The sequence below is a fragment of the Melanotaenia boesemani genome, chromosome 15 (genome assembly GCF_017639745.1).
Source record: "Melanotaenia boesemani isolate fMelBoe1 chromosome 15, fMelBoe1.pri, whole genome shotgun sequence".
Taxonomy (NCBI): Eukaryota; Metazoa; Chordata; class Actinopteri; order Atheriniformes; family Melanotaeniidae; genus Melanotaenia; species Melanotaenia boesemani.
Window position 1 is genome coordinate 33,629,595 of NC_055696.1, and position 16,257 is coordinate 33,645,851.

The following is a 16,257-nucleotide window of genomic DNA, read 5'->3' on the forward strand; positions in this document are numbered from 1 at the left end:
CAGATTAATGATGTCATGGCGTCTTGTCCAACCTTGCCATGATGCCACGGTCTCGCCATGCAGCGTTGAGCAATGTCCAGATGACAACATCTGGACATGTAGATGTGGTCGGCATGGAACTGAAGTGAAACATGTGCAGTTTGGTACAGAATGAGTGTTGTATTTCAGAAATAATGGATTCCGTGCTTGATGGCGAAACATCAAAACTTGATGTGGCGCCTCCGCTGAACGCCACCTCCTATTAGAAAATTTTAAATAACTTTTGACCACACATGCCTCTGGAGTGTTCAGACTGATGTTAAGGTAAATACAATAAAATCTGTACGAGGAGTTCGTTCAAATGCAAGGCAAAGAAACATGCAAAAATGACCCCAGAAATTATGTAGAAGACATATCACTTTCGTTTTTCATGGCGAGATGTCATATTTTGAGGCCCCGCCCCTCGATGCCTTTTCTCCTATTAGAAAACTTTCAATAACTTTTAAAGACACATGCCTTCTGAACATCCTGAGCAATGAAATCTCTAGGAGGAGATAGATTTTGAACGACGTCAGTAAAACGCCAAAATGGCGACTTTGACCCAAAATGGCTGACTTCCTGTTGGTTTTGGGCTGTTGCTCCAAGAGGATTTTTTGTTCGCCCAAGCATTTAGAATATGTGTTGCAAATTTCATAAAGATTGATGACGTGCAGTGGCGGGGCATCATAAATAGGTGGCGCTCTCACTCAATTTTACCCGAACAGTCCCGAACAGTCCCTAGCACCCCATAATACGTAAATTTACGCATTCCTTTGGGGGGGTACACAAAATTTGGTGAGTTTTCCAACATTTTTAGGTCCCCTAAAATGCGATTTACTTTTGAGGAGAAAAATAAGAATACGGAAAAACCGGTCAATTACAACAAGGCTTCACACCGCCTTCGGTGCTCGGGCCTAATTACAACAATGGCCTCTAAGTGACCTATCGGGGTCGGGTACTAATTACAAAAGCAGAAGCTTCTAGACTGACTGAAGCGGTCTTTCATCTAGATAATAAATATTTATAAGAAATTGATAAGATCCTCCTAAAATTTATTTGGAAAAATAGGACTCACCACTTGGAAAAGACATTCTAATGAATTCCGATGAAATGGTGGCCTAAATTTGAGACTCTTTGATGATTAAAAATCCTACATCAGTCTGGAATGTCATTCCTCTTCACTTGCTTTCTAAATCAGGTGGTCTTCATTTTTTTCTGGTTTGTAATTTCAGTATTGATAAAATCCCCATAAAATTATCTGCTTTTCACCGACAGGCCTTGTTAGCGTGGCGCCTCATCTACAAGCACAGTTTCAGTCCCCTTAAGTACTCCATTTGGAATAAGGTTTTAATAAATAACACAAAGAATCTTTCTGGAAAACTGGTTTAACAATGGGATTATATTTGTTGATCAGTGATTTGATGATTTGAACGACCAACGCTTCTCGTACAAAGATTTTTTAATCCCGGTTTCACAAGGAGACGATGCTTCGGTATTTGGTCCCTTCTGGAGTAGCTGTTCAAATCTCAAGCTATAACCACTAATTCACAAACAGCTGTCTGTCTCTGCTGCACACTTCCACTGGCAGAATGTTTTCTCCACCCACAAACAACAGAATGATCCTTATTTTACGATCACATTACCGCATGTTATTCCATACTGGAATAATTTTGTGATTCACCATGGAAAAGGCTTTTCCCACATCAATATTTAATTACAAACTAAATTAAAGAGATTTCCTTTCAAATTATCCACAAATGCTACCCTGCTAAAAATGATATAAAATCTAGATTTAAGAAAGACATTGAGATAAACTGTAAACCACTGTTCATTAGCTGGACAGTTTTGGTTAAATGTGTGAATGTTTATTTGTTTTCACAGTGATTCCAACTTGAAATTCTACTGGAGGAATGTGTTGTTTGGGCTCCTAGAAAATGAGAAAAGGTTTGATAATTCTAAAAGATTTGTAATTAATCTTATTATCATTACTGCAAAATTCCTTGTACATAAAAGTAAATTTGATGGTAGAAAACCTTTATTCAATGTGCTCCAAAGTGAACTTCGTCAATATATTTGCTCCATTAAACATTCATTAAACAAAAAAAGCTACTAAAACTGTAATTGCTTGGACCAAATTTAAGCTAGGATTTTTCTCTTTCTTTTTTAAAAGAAAATGAGTCACTGTGTTGTGTTCAACCCCCCCAGTTTTTTTTTTGTTATTGTTTTATCATTATTTGTGTTATTATTTATTTTTGCATGGTTGTGTATCTGTGGCTTTACTCGGGCTCAGTTTACTAACACCAACTTGCCTTGCTTATGGAATGAGTTATATTTGTGCCATTATTGTTCAAATAAAGTAAAAACAAAACAAAAAAAAAAACAAAACAAAAAACACAACCAACTTGTGTGATGTTCACTAACGAGGTTGTGTAACACATGAAAACCAAAATAAAACATAAAAGTTCTACTTCACGCTAATCAGTTCTACTGATCATCATCAGTGACGTACCACAGTCAGCTTCATCAGATCCATCCACACAGTCCAGCATGCCATCACATTGACTGTTACCATGGATACAGCTTCCTGTCTGACACTGGAACTGTCCCTCTGCACATGGAGCTGATTAGAAGCACATGATTTGCCAGTTAATAATCAATAATCAATAAATGGAATGACCTCTGACCCAAGCTCACCTGGGGACCCCAGATCCAACCCGGAGCTGAAGTTGGCCCTGAATCCTCGACCATGACCTGAGCTGTCTGTGTAGAGCCACACTGTCATCTGATTGGCTGTTGAAAACAAGTCGTGAGGTGGGCCATCGCTGCCTGTGAGAACAGCTGGAGAATACAAGAATAACAAGTCACCACCTGAAGAAAGAGCTCAGCTGACCAGCTCCAGGTGCGGCCGACAGAAACACCAGCTCACCCAGTAAGGTGGAGTTTGGCCCCACCCCATCCCGCACCTCCACCAGGTCAAAGGTCGCCTCCATGTCAAAGTCCAAGAAGTGGAGCTGGATGTTCTGACCGTCCAGAGCATGAAGAGTCCACATACCTGAAGCAGAGGATCATGGGTAAAAATCACCCAGGCGGTGGTCAGTACAGGTACATGCTCAGGTAAAAGTACTACAGACAGCTGTACTCACACTGAGCTCCGTTACCATAGGACTGTGGGTAGTTTGGGGAGGTAAAAGTAGAGTTTGGCTCCCAGAGGTCAAAAGGTCCTCCACAGTTAACTAGACCAATCAGAGAAGAGAGAGCGGCAGAGTCAAACAGAACCTAGGGCATGGGGGTATGGGGTGTGTGGTTTGTTTCTCACCTGGTATGGGGGTGTTGTCTGTGTCTCATCTGGTATAGGGTGTGGTTTTTGTCGCACCTGGTATGGGGTGTGTGGTTTGTTTCTCACCTGGTATGGGGGTGTGGTCTATGTCTAACCTGGTATGGGTGTGTTGTCTGTGTCTCATCTGAAATGGGGTGTGGTTTTTGTTGCACCTGGTATGAGGTATGTGGTTAGTGTCTCACCTGGTATGGGGGTGTGGTCAGGGTCTCACCTGGTATGGGGGTGTGGTTAGCGTGTCACTGGTATGGAGTGTGGTTTTTGTCTCACCTGGTATGGGGGTGTGGTTAGTGTGTCATCTGGTATGGGGTGTGGTTAGTGTCTCACCTGGTATGGGGGTGTGGTTAGTGTGTCACTGGTATGGAGTGTGGTTTTTGTCTCACCTGATATGGGGGTGTGGTCTGTGTCTCATCTGGTATGGGGGTGTGGTTAGTGTCTCACTGGTATGGGGTGTGTTTTTTGTCGCACGTGGTGTGGGGGTGTTGTCTGTGTCTCATCTGAAATGGGGTGTGGTTAGTGTCTCACTGGTATGGGGTGTGTTTTTTGTCACATGTGGTGAGGGGGTGTCGTTTGTGTCTTACCTGGTATGGGGTGTGTAATTTGTGTCTCACCTGTAATGGGGGTGTGGTTTGTGTCTCACTGGTATGGCGTGTGGTTTTTGTCGCACGTGGTGTGGGGGTGTGGTTTGTGTCTCACCTGGTATGGGGGGTGTAATTTGTGTCTCACCTGTTATAGGGGTGTGGTTTGTGTCTCACTGGTATGGGGTGTGGTTTTTGTCGCACGTGGTATGGGGGTGTTGTCTGTGTCTCACCTGGTATGGGGGGTGTGGTTGTTGGTGGTGGTACATTGGTTGGTTCAGGTGGGGCAGGGCCACAGAGATCAGCTGTCAGTGCAATGTCATCCAGGGCAATGTCGTTCAACATGCCTCCTTTTTTCTGAACTTCAAAAACCACCTGCAGAGGTCACATGACCAGTCGGCTAATTTACATTTTATCTGAATATTATCTCATGTGCAGAGGTCCTGTGTGATGTCGCTGACCATGGCCTCTGATGTTAGGTTGAGGGTCACTTGACCGTAGTTCCAGGTGTCGCCATAGTTACCATCTCTCTGGAATACTATGGTAACGATGGACTCTGGCTGTGAGGAATGCAGCAGGACTCGGAGACAATGGACATCCTCACCAAACATGTGGTACCTGCAGAAACAGTTTACTCTTCTCTGGTTACTCTCATTTGTTTGTTGATGTCTATTTTTTTAATTTGTTTTCAGGTGTATCTGGTCAATCTTGTTAAGTTTTCCAGATGTTTACATCTATACTTGTTGTTTACCAGAAGCTTAGACACATGGGCCTTATGGGCGGAGTCAAAGGGAGGCTGTGGATCCTGAAGCTCTTCAGCCATTGGCCGGGACTCGGAGGAGTGACGATGTAGAAACCTATCAGAGATCAGCACAAACTGACCCTTTAATTACCTTCAGACAAAAGTGTGACTTGTATTGTCATGGTAACCCAGAAGTGAAACCTACCTGAGCTGTTCCCTAGTGTGTGGTCACCACTAGGACCGGTTAACGGTGGAAAGGTGGACCCGCTGGTTCGAATCCAGTCATTGTCATCATCCTGCTGCTGCCTCCAGAAACACCAGCCAAGGTCGAAGCTGCAGCTCAGTTTCTCCTGGTCTGAAACAAAAGCACATCAGTGGTCCAACCACTTCAGATTCTGGATCTGGATCTAAGATCACGTCTTACTGGACAGGCCAGAGGTGTTGGCAGCGCTGTAGGAGGCCATGAACCCTGACAGACTGTTGATATCATCAGAAGTAAACTCCACAGTCGATTGGTCGGTCAGGAGCCACACGGTTCCAGGAGGGGTGGAGCCTGAGAGCTGAGCTACCAATCATATGAGCAGATCATCAGGACTGTTAAGATTCAGGATTCGAGATCTTTACTGTCATTATGCAAGCATAACAAAATTTTGAGGAGTCTCTCAGCTTAAACACACATAAATAAGAAAATAGAAATATAACAGGCACATAAAAAAGTAAAAATAAAGATATAAAAGATGTATAAAACTATAGAACACGTCTATATTTACAGAAAACGAGAGAATTCCCAGCAGACAGTGATTTTTCCAGGGTGGATAAAGTGCATCCTGGTGCAAGGACGGAGGTCTGTGTATGTGAGTGGTGTGAATCTTCAGTGTGTGTGAGTGTGTGTGTGTGAGTACTGTAGGGGGGTATAAGTGATGAATCACAGCTCTGGGGAAGAAGCTGTCTCTGAGTCTTTCTGTGGTGGTTTTAATGTTCCTGTCCCATACAGGTGTTGGGATGCTGCAGGTGAGTCAGGGCCGTGTGAAGCGCTTCTCCCTGTAGATGAACTGCAGGCTGTCTAGGCCGGTAGGGATGGCGTGGTCATTGAGGCAGGTAATGGTGGTTTTCTGGGCACAGGCACAATGATGGAGGACTTCAGACAGACAGGAACCGTGGAAAGCTGCAGGGACAGGTTGAAGATGTCCAGAAAAACTTCTGCCAGTTGGTTTTAGTGTCTGACCTGACACCTGATCTGGGCCTGCAGCCTTGTTGATATGGATCCTCCTCAGGTTGCAGGTGCAGTTGTAGGATAAAAGCCCATTTATGCCCATTTATCCATTTATGTGGGTAAATAGTGTGTTTTAAACGTTGTCATATATCATCTTCCTCATTCTTCCACACGTCTTTTGCGTTGCCATGGTTGTTAAGTCAATCAGTCTTTGTCAGGTGACATAATGCTGGGGATAGCCGCAGTGCATTGTGGGTAAATCTCCATGTTGGTTGTATCCTCGTTATAATCTTTGTTAAAATGGCAGTCTTGTGTTCTGTGAAAGACTGCCATACTCAGTCACATGATAAAAAAGGTAGAAAAGTAGCCACAACGTTAGATTTGTTTGAATTCCCACTTTTAAAAGAGGCTTGGGAGAGCAGGTTGAGGACGTAACTGAGGCATCGGATGGTCTGGTCGCAGCCGTGAGACAGAATCACTTCCAACACCATCTCCCTTCATGTGTGTTTGCTGTCGGCATTTTCATAAAAGCAAGTAGGAGAGTTTTTGTTGTTGCTGTTGTTGTTATTGCTTAAGTAACGTTAATGAATAAACTTTATTTGACTTCTAAAGTTGCTATATTCACATTGGCTAACTTCACTTGTAAACTAGAGGCAAAGAGGGAGGGAAATAGAAATGTGTTAATCTGTTTGTGTTTGATCAGTGTTTATTTTATTTAATCATCTTATATAAAACATCTCAGAGTGAATGATTTTAAAGATACAGGTAAATACCAATAGTGCTCTGAGAGATCTGAAGTCATAACTTCACTAACAGCAGGTGAGCTTACCTTTGCAGTGAGACTGTGTTGTGCAGTCCTGAGGTGGAAGTGTGATGAATTAGCATTCATCTCTCTGGTAATCAGACAGTACACATCTTCCACTGCTAACTTAGCATTAGCTCACGGTGGTATGTAGGCCGCTCTGATCAGGACTGAGCTGAGTTCTCTAACCAGTTTAAATGGTTTGCACTTCACTGCCAGATATTCCAGGTCGGAGAGTAGATGGTTCCAAACATGTTCGTAGCTGTACACCACAAGTTGTAGACGTACAGCGCCAAACCTTCGCCTCTGGTCTTACCCGAAGCCGCAGTCCGGTCAGCACGGAGCACAGAGTACCCCGCTAGCTCCACCGCTACAATGGAGATATTATTGTCCAGCCAAGTCTCAGTGAAGATTCCCACACAGCTAACAGTTTCCAGTTTGTTGGCGAGAGACCTGCCGTTGGGGAGGAGGAGACTGGGTAGAACCAGTCTGTGTGGGTAAGCTTGTAGCCTAGCACGCAACCAGCTCTGCTTATCCACGATATCATCTGCCTATCTGGCTAACTAAAGTCTAACAATGAAATTGCTCAAGCGATGTCATACAGCTGGTTCTGTTTGTATTTACAGCGTTACACCTGAACTTACCTGAAGGCCCCGACAGAGGTCTGTGAAAAAAGCTGCAGATTAAATTCTGTTTACCTGTTAGCTGTTTGTTTGGTCCAACATCTTCGTAAAGTCTTAGAGTATCCATGTTTTCTTCAGTTTCAAACTGATGGAAGTTGACCTGAACTGAAAGTCCTCTGTCAACTCTGAAAACAACAAACTCTGTTATGTCACAGAAACTGCTTTCACATTGTAATTCTTCCAAAAAAACAGCTCAAACACAGAATCTAAGCTCAGCGTACTGTTGGAACTCGATGTTACGATACGTAAACCTCCTTACGGAGTCGGAACTCGATGTTACAGTACATAGACCTCCTTAAAAAGTCGGAACTCGATGTTACAGTACGTAAACCTACTTATGGAGTCGGAACTCGATGTTACGATACGTAAACCTCCTTACAGAGTCGGAACTCGATGTGACGATACATAAACCTCCTTATGGAGTCGGAACTCGATGTTACGATATGTAAACCTACTTACGGAGTCGGAACTCGATGTTACGATACGTAAACCTCCTTATGGAGTCGGAACTCGATGTTACGATACGTAAACCTCCTTACGGAGTCGACACTCGATGTTACAGAATGTAAACCTCCTTATGGACTTGGAACTCGATGTTACGATACATAAACTTCCTTACAAAGTTGGAACTCGATGTTACGATACATAAACCTACTTACGGAGTCGGAACTCGATGTTAGAGTACATAAACCTCCTTACAGAGTCGGAACTCGATGTTACCATACGTAAATCTACTTACAGAGTCGGAACTCGATGTTACGATACGTAAACCTTACGGAGTCGGAACTCGATGTTACGATACGTAAACCTCCTTACGGAGTTGACACTCGATGTTACAGAATGTAAACCTCCTTAAGGACTCGGAACTCGATGTTACGATACGTAAACCTCCTTACGGAGTCGACACTCGATGTTACAGAATGTAAACCTCCTTACGGACTCGGAACTCGATGTTACGATACGTAAACCTCCTTACGGAGTCGTAACTCAATGTTACGATACATAAACCTACTTACGGAGTCGGAACTCAATGTTACGATACGTAAACCTCCTTATGGAGTCGGAACTCGATGTTACGATACGTAAACCTCCTTACGGAGTCGACACTCGATGTTACAGAATGTAAACCTCCTTATGGACTTGGAACTCGATGTTACGATACATAAACTTCCTTACAAAGTTGGAACTCGATGTTACGATACATAAACCTACTTACGGAGTCGGAACTCGATGTTAGAGTACATAAACCTCCTTACAGAGTCGGAACTCGATGTTACCATACGTAAATCTACTTACAGAGTCGGAACTCGATGTTACGATACGTAAACCTTACGGAGTCGGAACTCGATGTTACGATACGTAAACCTCCTTACGGAGTTGACACTCGATGTTACAGAATGTAAACCTCCTTAAGGACTCGGAACTCGATGTTACGATACGTAAACCTCCTTACGGAGTCGACACTCGATGTTACAGAATGTAAACCTCCTTACGGACTCGGAACTCGATGTTACGATACGTAAACCTCCTTACGGAGTCGTAACTCAATGTTACGATACATAAACCTACTTACGGAGTCGGAACTCAATGTTACGATACGTAAACTTCCTTACGGAGTCGGAACTCGATGTTACAGTACATAAACCTCCTTACAGAGTCGGAACTCGATGTTACGATACGTAAACCTACTTACAGAGTCGGAACTCGATGTTACGATACATAAACCTACTTACAGAGTCGGAACTCAATGTTACGATACATAAACCTCCTTACGGAGTCGACACTCGATGTTACAGAATGTAAACCTCCTTACGGACTCGGAACTCGATGTTACGGTATGTAAACCTCCTTACGGAGTCAAAACTCGATGTTACGATATGTAAACCTCCTTACAGAGTCGTAACTCGACATTACTATACTTAAACCTCCTTACAGTTGGAACTCAATGTTACGATATGTAAACCTCCTTACGGAGTCGACACTCGATGTTACAGAATGTAAACCTCCTTATGGACTCGGAACTTGATGTTACGATACGTAAACCTCCTTACAGAGTCGTAACTCGACGTTACTATACTTAAACCTCCTTACAGAGTCGTAACTCGATGTTACGATACGTAACCTCCTTACAGAGTCGGAACTCAATGTTACGGTCAGTAAACCTCCTTACAGAGTTGTAACTAAAACAGTGTGTGTAACGTGTATGTGTAACAAATGTAACGGCATGTGTGTACCTAATGACGTGTGTAACAATGCGTGTAACAGTGCATGTAACGGTGTGTATGTAACGATGTGTGTGCAGCAGTGTGTATGTAATGGTGCGTATGCATTGGCGTGTATGTAACAGTGTGTATGTAACGGTGTGTATGCAGTGGCGTGTATGTAACAGTGTGTATGTAACGGTGTGTATGCAGTGGCGTGTATGTAACAGTGTGTATGTAACGGTGTGTACGCAGTGGCGTGTATGTAATGGTGTGTGTGCAGTGGCGTGTATGTAACGGTGTGTATGCTGTGGCGTGTATGTAACAGTGTGTATGTAACGGTGTGTATGCAGTGGCGTGTATGTAACAGTGTGTATGTAACGGTGTGTATGCAGTGGCGTGTATTTAACAGTGTGTATGTAACGGTGTGTATGCAGTGGCGTGTATGTAACGGTGTGTATGCAGTGGCGTGTATGTAACGGTGTGTATGCAGCAGTGTGTATGTAACCGTGTGTATGCAGTGGCGTGTATGCAACGGTGTGTATGCAGCAGTGTGTATGTAACAGTGTGTATGTAACGTGTGTATGTAACGGTGTGTGTAACATTGCGGTATTCGTGGTCTAACCTGATGATCCAGCGGCAGAAGCTGCTGCTGTTGTACATCTCAGAATCTGAAGAACTGAATAATCCGCTTGGTCCTCTCAGGACAAACTGTCCATCACATGCTGTTGCTATGGAGTCAAACATAGGAAATTAAACTGACCAGTATGGAAGCACCCAGGTGGATCTAATTTTCAGGTGAGTCTCAGTGTTGACAACATTTCCTGATAATTCCTACTTTCTGAAGCATCTGGTAAAAGGAAATATGATCAGAGATCCTGACTGACCACAGCGAACAGCAGCTTCATCCGAAGCGTCAGGACAGTCCTCGACTCCATCACAGAACTGATCAATTGGAACACACATTGATCCATCAGCACAGGATACGTGATGAGGAGGACATGCTACTGCAGTGAGGAGAAAGTGTTAGAAACAGAATAACTGAACAGCTTTAGCAGAGCTCCTGAAGGTGATTCACCTGCTGTAGTTGTGATGCTGGTTGCTCCAGGTGTGGTCTGACCTGCTTCACCTGTGCAAACACATGTTGGTGTTGGTTTATTATTTAACAACAACATCTCAGCACACTCCAAACCCTTGTAATAACCTTGTTTATCTAATCCAGACTTATATAAATCAGAATAATCTAATACAGACTAACTTAATCCAGACTGATTTAACCCAGACCGATCTAATCCAGATAATTCAAGCCCAGAATAATCTAATCCAGAATAATCTAACCTAGACTAATGTATTCCAGACCAATCAACTCAGACTAATCTAATCAGGGCCAATCTAACCCAGACTAATCTAATCCAGACTAATGTTATCAAGACTATTTTTACCTGGACTACTCTAATCCAGACTAATTTTGACTAGACTAATCTAACCCATACTAATTTAATCTAGACTCATTTAATCCAGACTAATCTAAACTACATTATTTTAACCCAGACTAATGTGATCCAGACTAATTTACTGAGACAAGTTGACTGATAGAGTTCAGGATAGCCCTTACCTGTTGTAGGTGTGATGCTGGTCGCTGCAGGTGTGCTCAGGTGTGGTTTCTCTGCAGAAACAAAACCTTGTTCATGTTCCGTTGTTGGTTTGTTATTTAGAACAAAACTTGAACTTCAGCTGAAAGAGCCTTATAATCTGATCAGACTATTCTACCAATTTAATCCTGACTTATCTAATCTGGACAGATCTAAATCCAATCTGGCCTACACCAGAGGGATGTTCAACAAACGTAGCTACAGAAAGCCAGGCTGTTTGGGGAAAGCTTCGCTTGAAGTAACACCATCTCTGAATTAAGGTTCAAGCAGTTCCACTAACACATTCCAGCTGCATCTAGTTGAGGCTAATCCAAGCGAGGCTTACATAGCCTGGCTATGTGGGAGGTCCTGAGGAACGAAGGAAGCCCTGACGAGTGGATGGTGGAAAAGAGGAGCAGAAGAAAAGAGAACAAGCCAAGAGCTTCATTTTCTCATCAGCTGAACAAAGAATGCTGATGGAGATCAGTGGCGTGCGGTGGGTTCATGGCTGATGAGGCACAGACTCCTCTGGAGTCACATTTACATTGTAAGAACTGAAAAGAGCTTCTTATTTCACTATTCATCCACCAGCATGCAAATACGCCCCCTTGAGGTGAGGCAGAGTACTGCCTGCCTCACCTGCTGACTTTTCTCTGAGGTTTATTGTAGATCAGCAGGAATAATTCTCTCACACACATATTAAAGACATTACACGGACTGTGGAGAGTCATGGTGTATAAAACCATATACGTTCATATTGGTGATATGCTGAGGAACAGAAATGCGTCATGAACCCAGTTTGTACTGGATCATCAGTCAGAGGAGGTCCAGCTCGACACGGCCTCACCCAGGATTTCTGCCCTGGATCTGATCGGAATCAAAATCAGCAATTTTTGTGTAGAGTCATACTGAAAATGCATTTTTAACACAGATCAGTGGAAAATATTAATATATATTGTATGTACTTTTTCTTTTTTTTCTTTTTTAACATGGCACCTCTGCTGTCAGTTGTTACACGTTGATTTCACTGTAAGCTCTGACCGGGGTAGAAGCAGACACAAACGCAGGCAGCAGTTTGAGAAGTTAAATCCGGTATGGTCAGTGGAATGAGTACGGGAGCATGGAAACAAGACCACACAATGACTAGGGTGAACTGATAGTATAAGTAGCAGGGTGGACAGGTGTTTCTCATGAGACTGATGATGACTGATCACAGGTGGCATCCAAGATGGCAGAGGCAGATGAATCATGGGTATCGTAGTCTGAACCGGTGATCAGTAGGCAGGGAAAGATGAGCGCACTGGTGGAGGAGGCACAGGCATGAAATTCACTGTCCTGGTTTATTTCTGTCTCCCCTTGTTATAAATCTGTTTACATAAAGCATCTACATTCTACATTCTATTCTACAGTGATTTATCAGACGCTTTTATCCAAAGTGACTTACATTTGAGAGTAAGAACAACACAAAAAAGAATTCAAACAAGATGGGATGTCGTCATTAAGTGGTAGTCAGACTGCTGTGAGTCCAGTTGGACCAGGTTCTGTCATGTAGTGCTAGAGGCAGTGCATATAATTTATTTATTTTTAAGTTTTTTTTATAGTTTAAATACACAATTTCATCAAACATCATCACTCTGCGGATCGGACGGAGTTTGGTAGATCGTTCCACCACCGGGGAACAACAGAGGAGAAGAGTCTAGCTACTGATGTGGTGCCACCTTGTGGTGGGAGCACTAGGCGTCTTTCGCTGGCAGAGCGTAACTGTGGAGAGGGAGTGTAGCTCTGGATTAAGGAGTGAAGGTAGAATGGAGCCGTTTGGGTTATTGTTTTGTAAGCCAGAAGCAGAGCTTTGAATCTGATGTGCTGCAACTGGACGCCAGTGAAGAGCAATTAGCAGCGGAGTGACATGAGCTCTTTTGGGCTGGTTGAAGACCAGACGTGCTGGTGCGTTCTGGATCATCTGCAGAGGTTTAACTGAGCATGCAGGCAGGCCAGCCAGTAAGGAGTTGCAGTAGTCAATGCGTGAAATGACCAGAGCCTGGACCAGGAGCTGGGCCGTGTGTTCAGTCAGGTAGGGTCTGATCCTCCTGATGTTGTAGAGAGCAAATTGGCAAGATCGAGCAACCGAGGCAACATGGTCCTTAAAGGTCAGCTGGTTGTCTACCATGACACCAAGATTCCTGGTAGAAGATGTAGGCACAAGCGTGATGGAGTCAAGCTGCACGCTTATCTGTGGCGGTAAGGAAGGATTGGCTGGAAAGACAATAAGCTCGGTCTTGGACAGATTTAGCTGAAGGTGGCGATCCTTCATCCATGTGGAGATATCAGCAACATGCTGATATTCACATTGAGATGGTTGTGTCGTCAAGTGGGAAAGAAAGGAAACGCTGAGTGTCATCTGCATAGCAGTGGTAGGAGAAACCATAAGAGTTAATGATGCACCGAGTGAGGAGGTGTATAGTGAAAAGCGAAGAGGGCCAAGCACCGAGCCCTGAGGCACCCCTGTTTCAGCTGAGTTGTCTCTGTAGGTACTGGCCCTACACAGTTTACTAATAACCCAATAATCGATATGCATTATCTTTGTGATTATTGTGTGTGTGTGTGCGCGTGTGTGACCTACATTAACTCTGCACTGTTACATCAACAGCAGCATCTTACCAGCAAAGCGAACCTGCAGCAGGTGGAAATAAAGAACCAGAACATATCTCAGAGTGGGAGGTATCTTTGAAGAAATGTGTTTGTTCTAAACATGTTGAGCTGTAAATATGTTGCTCTGTAGATACCAAGACAACATCAGAGACCACTGCTACTGGTGGGGTCCTCCCCCTGAAAACCCATGGGGCTGGTGGCCTGAATGAGCTTTGAATTAAGCGTGCGCCCTCTGCAGGGTCATTAATAAAAGCCAAGGCATGGTAACCAGAAAGGAACCCTGTCTCTATCTAGCTATATCTTTCTCCGTCCATCTCATTTTTTATTTTATACCAGAATGTGGACGGGAGCGCAACATTGTACCAGGTGGAACTTTCTGTTCGGAGTCTGTATCAGACCTTTGAGACACAACTAAGCTAAGCTTGAACGTTAGCCTGCCCCCGCGCAGGCTAGTTCTGGTGCATACGTTACCATGGTTACTCAGCGGGCATTCACATAAGCCACGTTGATAAAACGGTACTCTGGCTTAAATGGCCCAGACTTATCAAGATAAGCCAGGCTTTCCCTTAATCCAGCTTTGTGGAATACTCCTCAGACTAATTCGATCCAGATTTATGTAATCCCGACTGGTATAGGCCTGACTGATCTAATCCTCACTGACATACACAGACTAATTTAATCTAGGCACATTTAAACTGGGCTAATTTTTTCCAAAGTACTTTATTACATACTAACAACTTGTAGACTAATTCATTGGAGACCAATCCAGATGAATCTAATCTTGAGTAAACAAGACCAGATGGACAAACTCCAAACTAAACTAATCCAGATCAAACTGAACCCAGACTAAACTAATCCAGATCAAACTGAACCCAGAATAAACTAATCCAGATCAAACTGAACCCAGACTAAACTAATCCAGATTAAACTAAACCAGACTAAACTACTCCTGATCAAACTGAACCAGACTAAACTAATCCAGATTAAATTGAGCCCAGACTAATCTATTCCAGATTAAACCAATCCCAGTTTGATCCATTTGGTTTTCCTGCTGTATTGATCAGACTCACGGCTGATGTGGATGCTGCTTGGGTTGATCACCAACCCCCTGCTTTCTGCTTTCTGAAGCCCCGCCCCCAGCTGTTGCTCCGCCTCCTTCATATCAATCAGCTGATTGAACCAGAGGTCAAAGGTCACCACCACACTGCCCGGACTGAAGACACAGACCAATAAGTATCAATAATACTAGACCATCAGTAAAGCCAAACAGAGCCAACAGACACTTGATGATAATCAGTCAGCAAAGTTATTGATCGAATGAACTGATCCAGAAATCGGGTGCAGGTTCAGAAAAAACACTGATTAATGAAAAAATAAGTAGATTTGAAACATTTGATTAGTCTGCATTGATATATCAGATCAATATTGGTCTGATGTATCAGTGCATTATGTCATTAATCGTCAGTGATGTTACAACAATTAGATTGGTGAATAATGATTGATCGTCTGACCTGAAGTACTGAACCTGACAAGACCTGTAGATCTGCCGGAAATCACTGAGATCATATGCCTCTGACACCTGTGGACAAACCAGAGCTCAGGCTGTGAACCTGTGGACCAATCAGAGCCCAGGCGGTGAACCTGTGGACCAATCAGAACCCAGGCGGTGAACCTGTGGACCAATCAGAACCCAGGCTGTGGATCTGGTCTCACCAGCTGTGTCACATCGTAGGACAGAGATTTAAATTCCAGACTGCTGGAGTTCCTCAGATCTTCAGAGAACTCGGCTCCCTCAGTGATGGACATCCGAGCCGTCACCTGCACTGGCTCCGTGACACCTGAACATATGAACAATGACATCATCACTACATCACCTGGAAACGATCAGCTGATTCAAACAGAAGATTTTACCTTCTGATTTCAGGATGATCCAGGAAACGACGATCAGAGAGACACAGCAGAGAAGAAGAAGAGAAGAGATGACGATGAGGAGCGTATCCAGGGCCGACAGACGCCTCTTCATCCTGACAGCTAAACCATCAATACACAGTCAATACAGGACCAATTCACAATCAATACACCAACAATATATGATCAGTATCCTGTAAAATATCAATACACGGTCAATATATAATCAATACAGCATCAATTCATGATCAATACACCCACAATACATGAATAATATATAATCAATACAGGATCAAGTCATTATAAAAACATGATCAATATTTGATCAATTAAAATGATTGACAGCTGAGTAATCAATATTAACATTCTCAGGTCCTCATTGATCAGTTCAGAGAGATTATTGATCTCTGATTGATTCTGAGTTCTCTGATCATTGATCTCTGATTGATTCTGAGTTCTCTGATCATTGATCTCTGATTGATTCTGAGTTCTCTGATC

General features: G+C 43.4%; 1 protein-coding gene across 1 annotated transcript in view; it reads right to left on the reverse strand.

The window, feature by feature from the left end:
- Positions 1 to 15,874, reverse strand: part of tmprss15 (transmembrane serine protease 15) — a 31,304-nt gene extending 15,430 nt beyond the window's left edge. The window contains exons 1-16 of the mRNA XM_042007796.1: positions 15,763 to 15,874; positions 15,565 to 15,689; positions 15,363 to 15,430; positions 14,904 to 15,064; positions 10,459 to 10,578; positions 10,197 to 10,302; positions 7,386 to 7,495; positions 5,097 to 5,237; positions 4,878 to 5,027; positions 4,682 to 4,787; positions 4,392 to 4,548; positions 4,164 to 4,305; positions 3,162 to 3,251; positions 2,945 to 3,070; positions 2,713 to 2,856; positions 2,528 to 2,638 (exon numbers count right to left, since the gene is read on the reverse strand). Of these exons, the coding sequence (XP_041863730.1) occupies positions 2,528 to 2,638; positions 2,713 to 2,856; positions 2,945 to 3,070; positions 3,162 to 3,251; positions 4,164 to 4,305; positions 4,392 to 4,548; positions 4,682 to 4,787; positions 4,878 to 5,027; positions 5,097 to 5,237; positions 7,386 to 7,495; positions 10,197 to 10,302; positions 10,459 to 10,578; positions 14,904 to 15,064; positions 15,363 to 15,430; positions 15,565 to 15,689; positions 15,763 to 15,874 (1,969 nt within the window). The remainder of the gene's footprint in view (positions 1 to 2,527; positions 2,639 to 2,712; positions 2,857 to 2,944; positions 3,071 to 3,161; positions 3,252 to 4,163; positions 4,306 to 4,391; positions 4,549 to 4,681; positions 4,788 to 4,877; positions 5,028 to 5,096; positions 5,238 to 7,385; positions 7,496 to 10,196; positions 10,303 to 10,458; positions 10,579 to 14,903; positions 15,065 to 15,362; positions 15,431 to 15,564; positions 15,690 to 15,762) is intronic.
- Between the last annotated feature and the right edge of the window lie 383 nt (positions 15,875 to 16,257).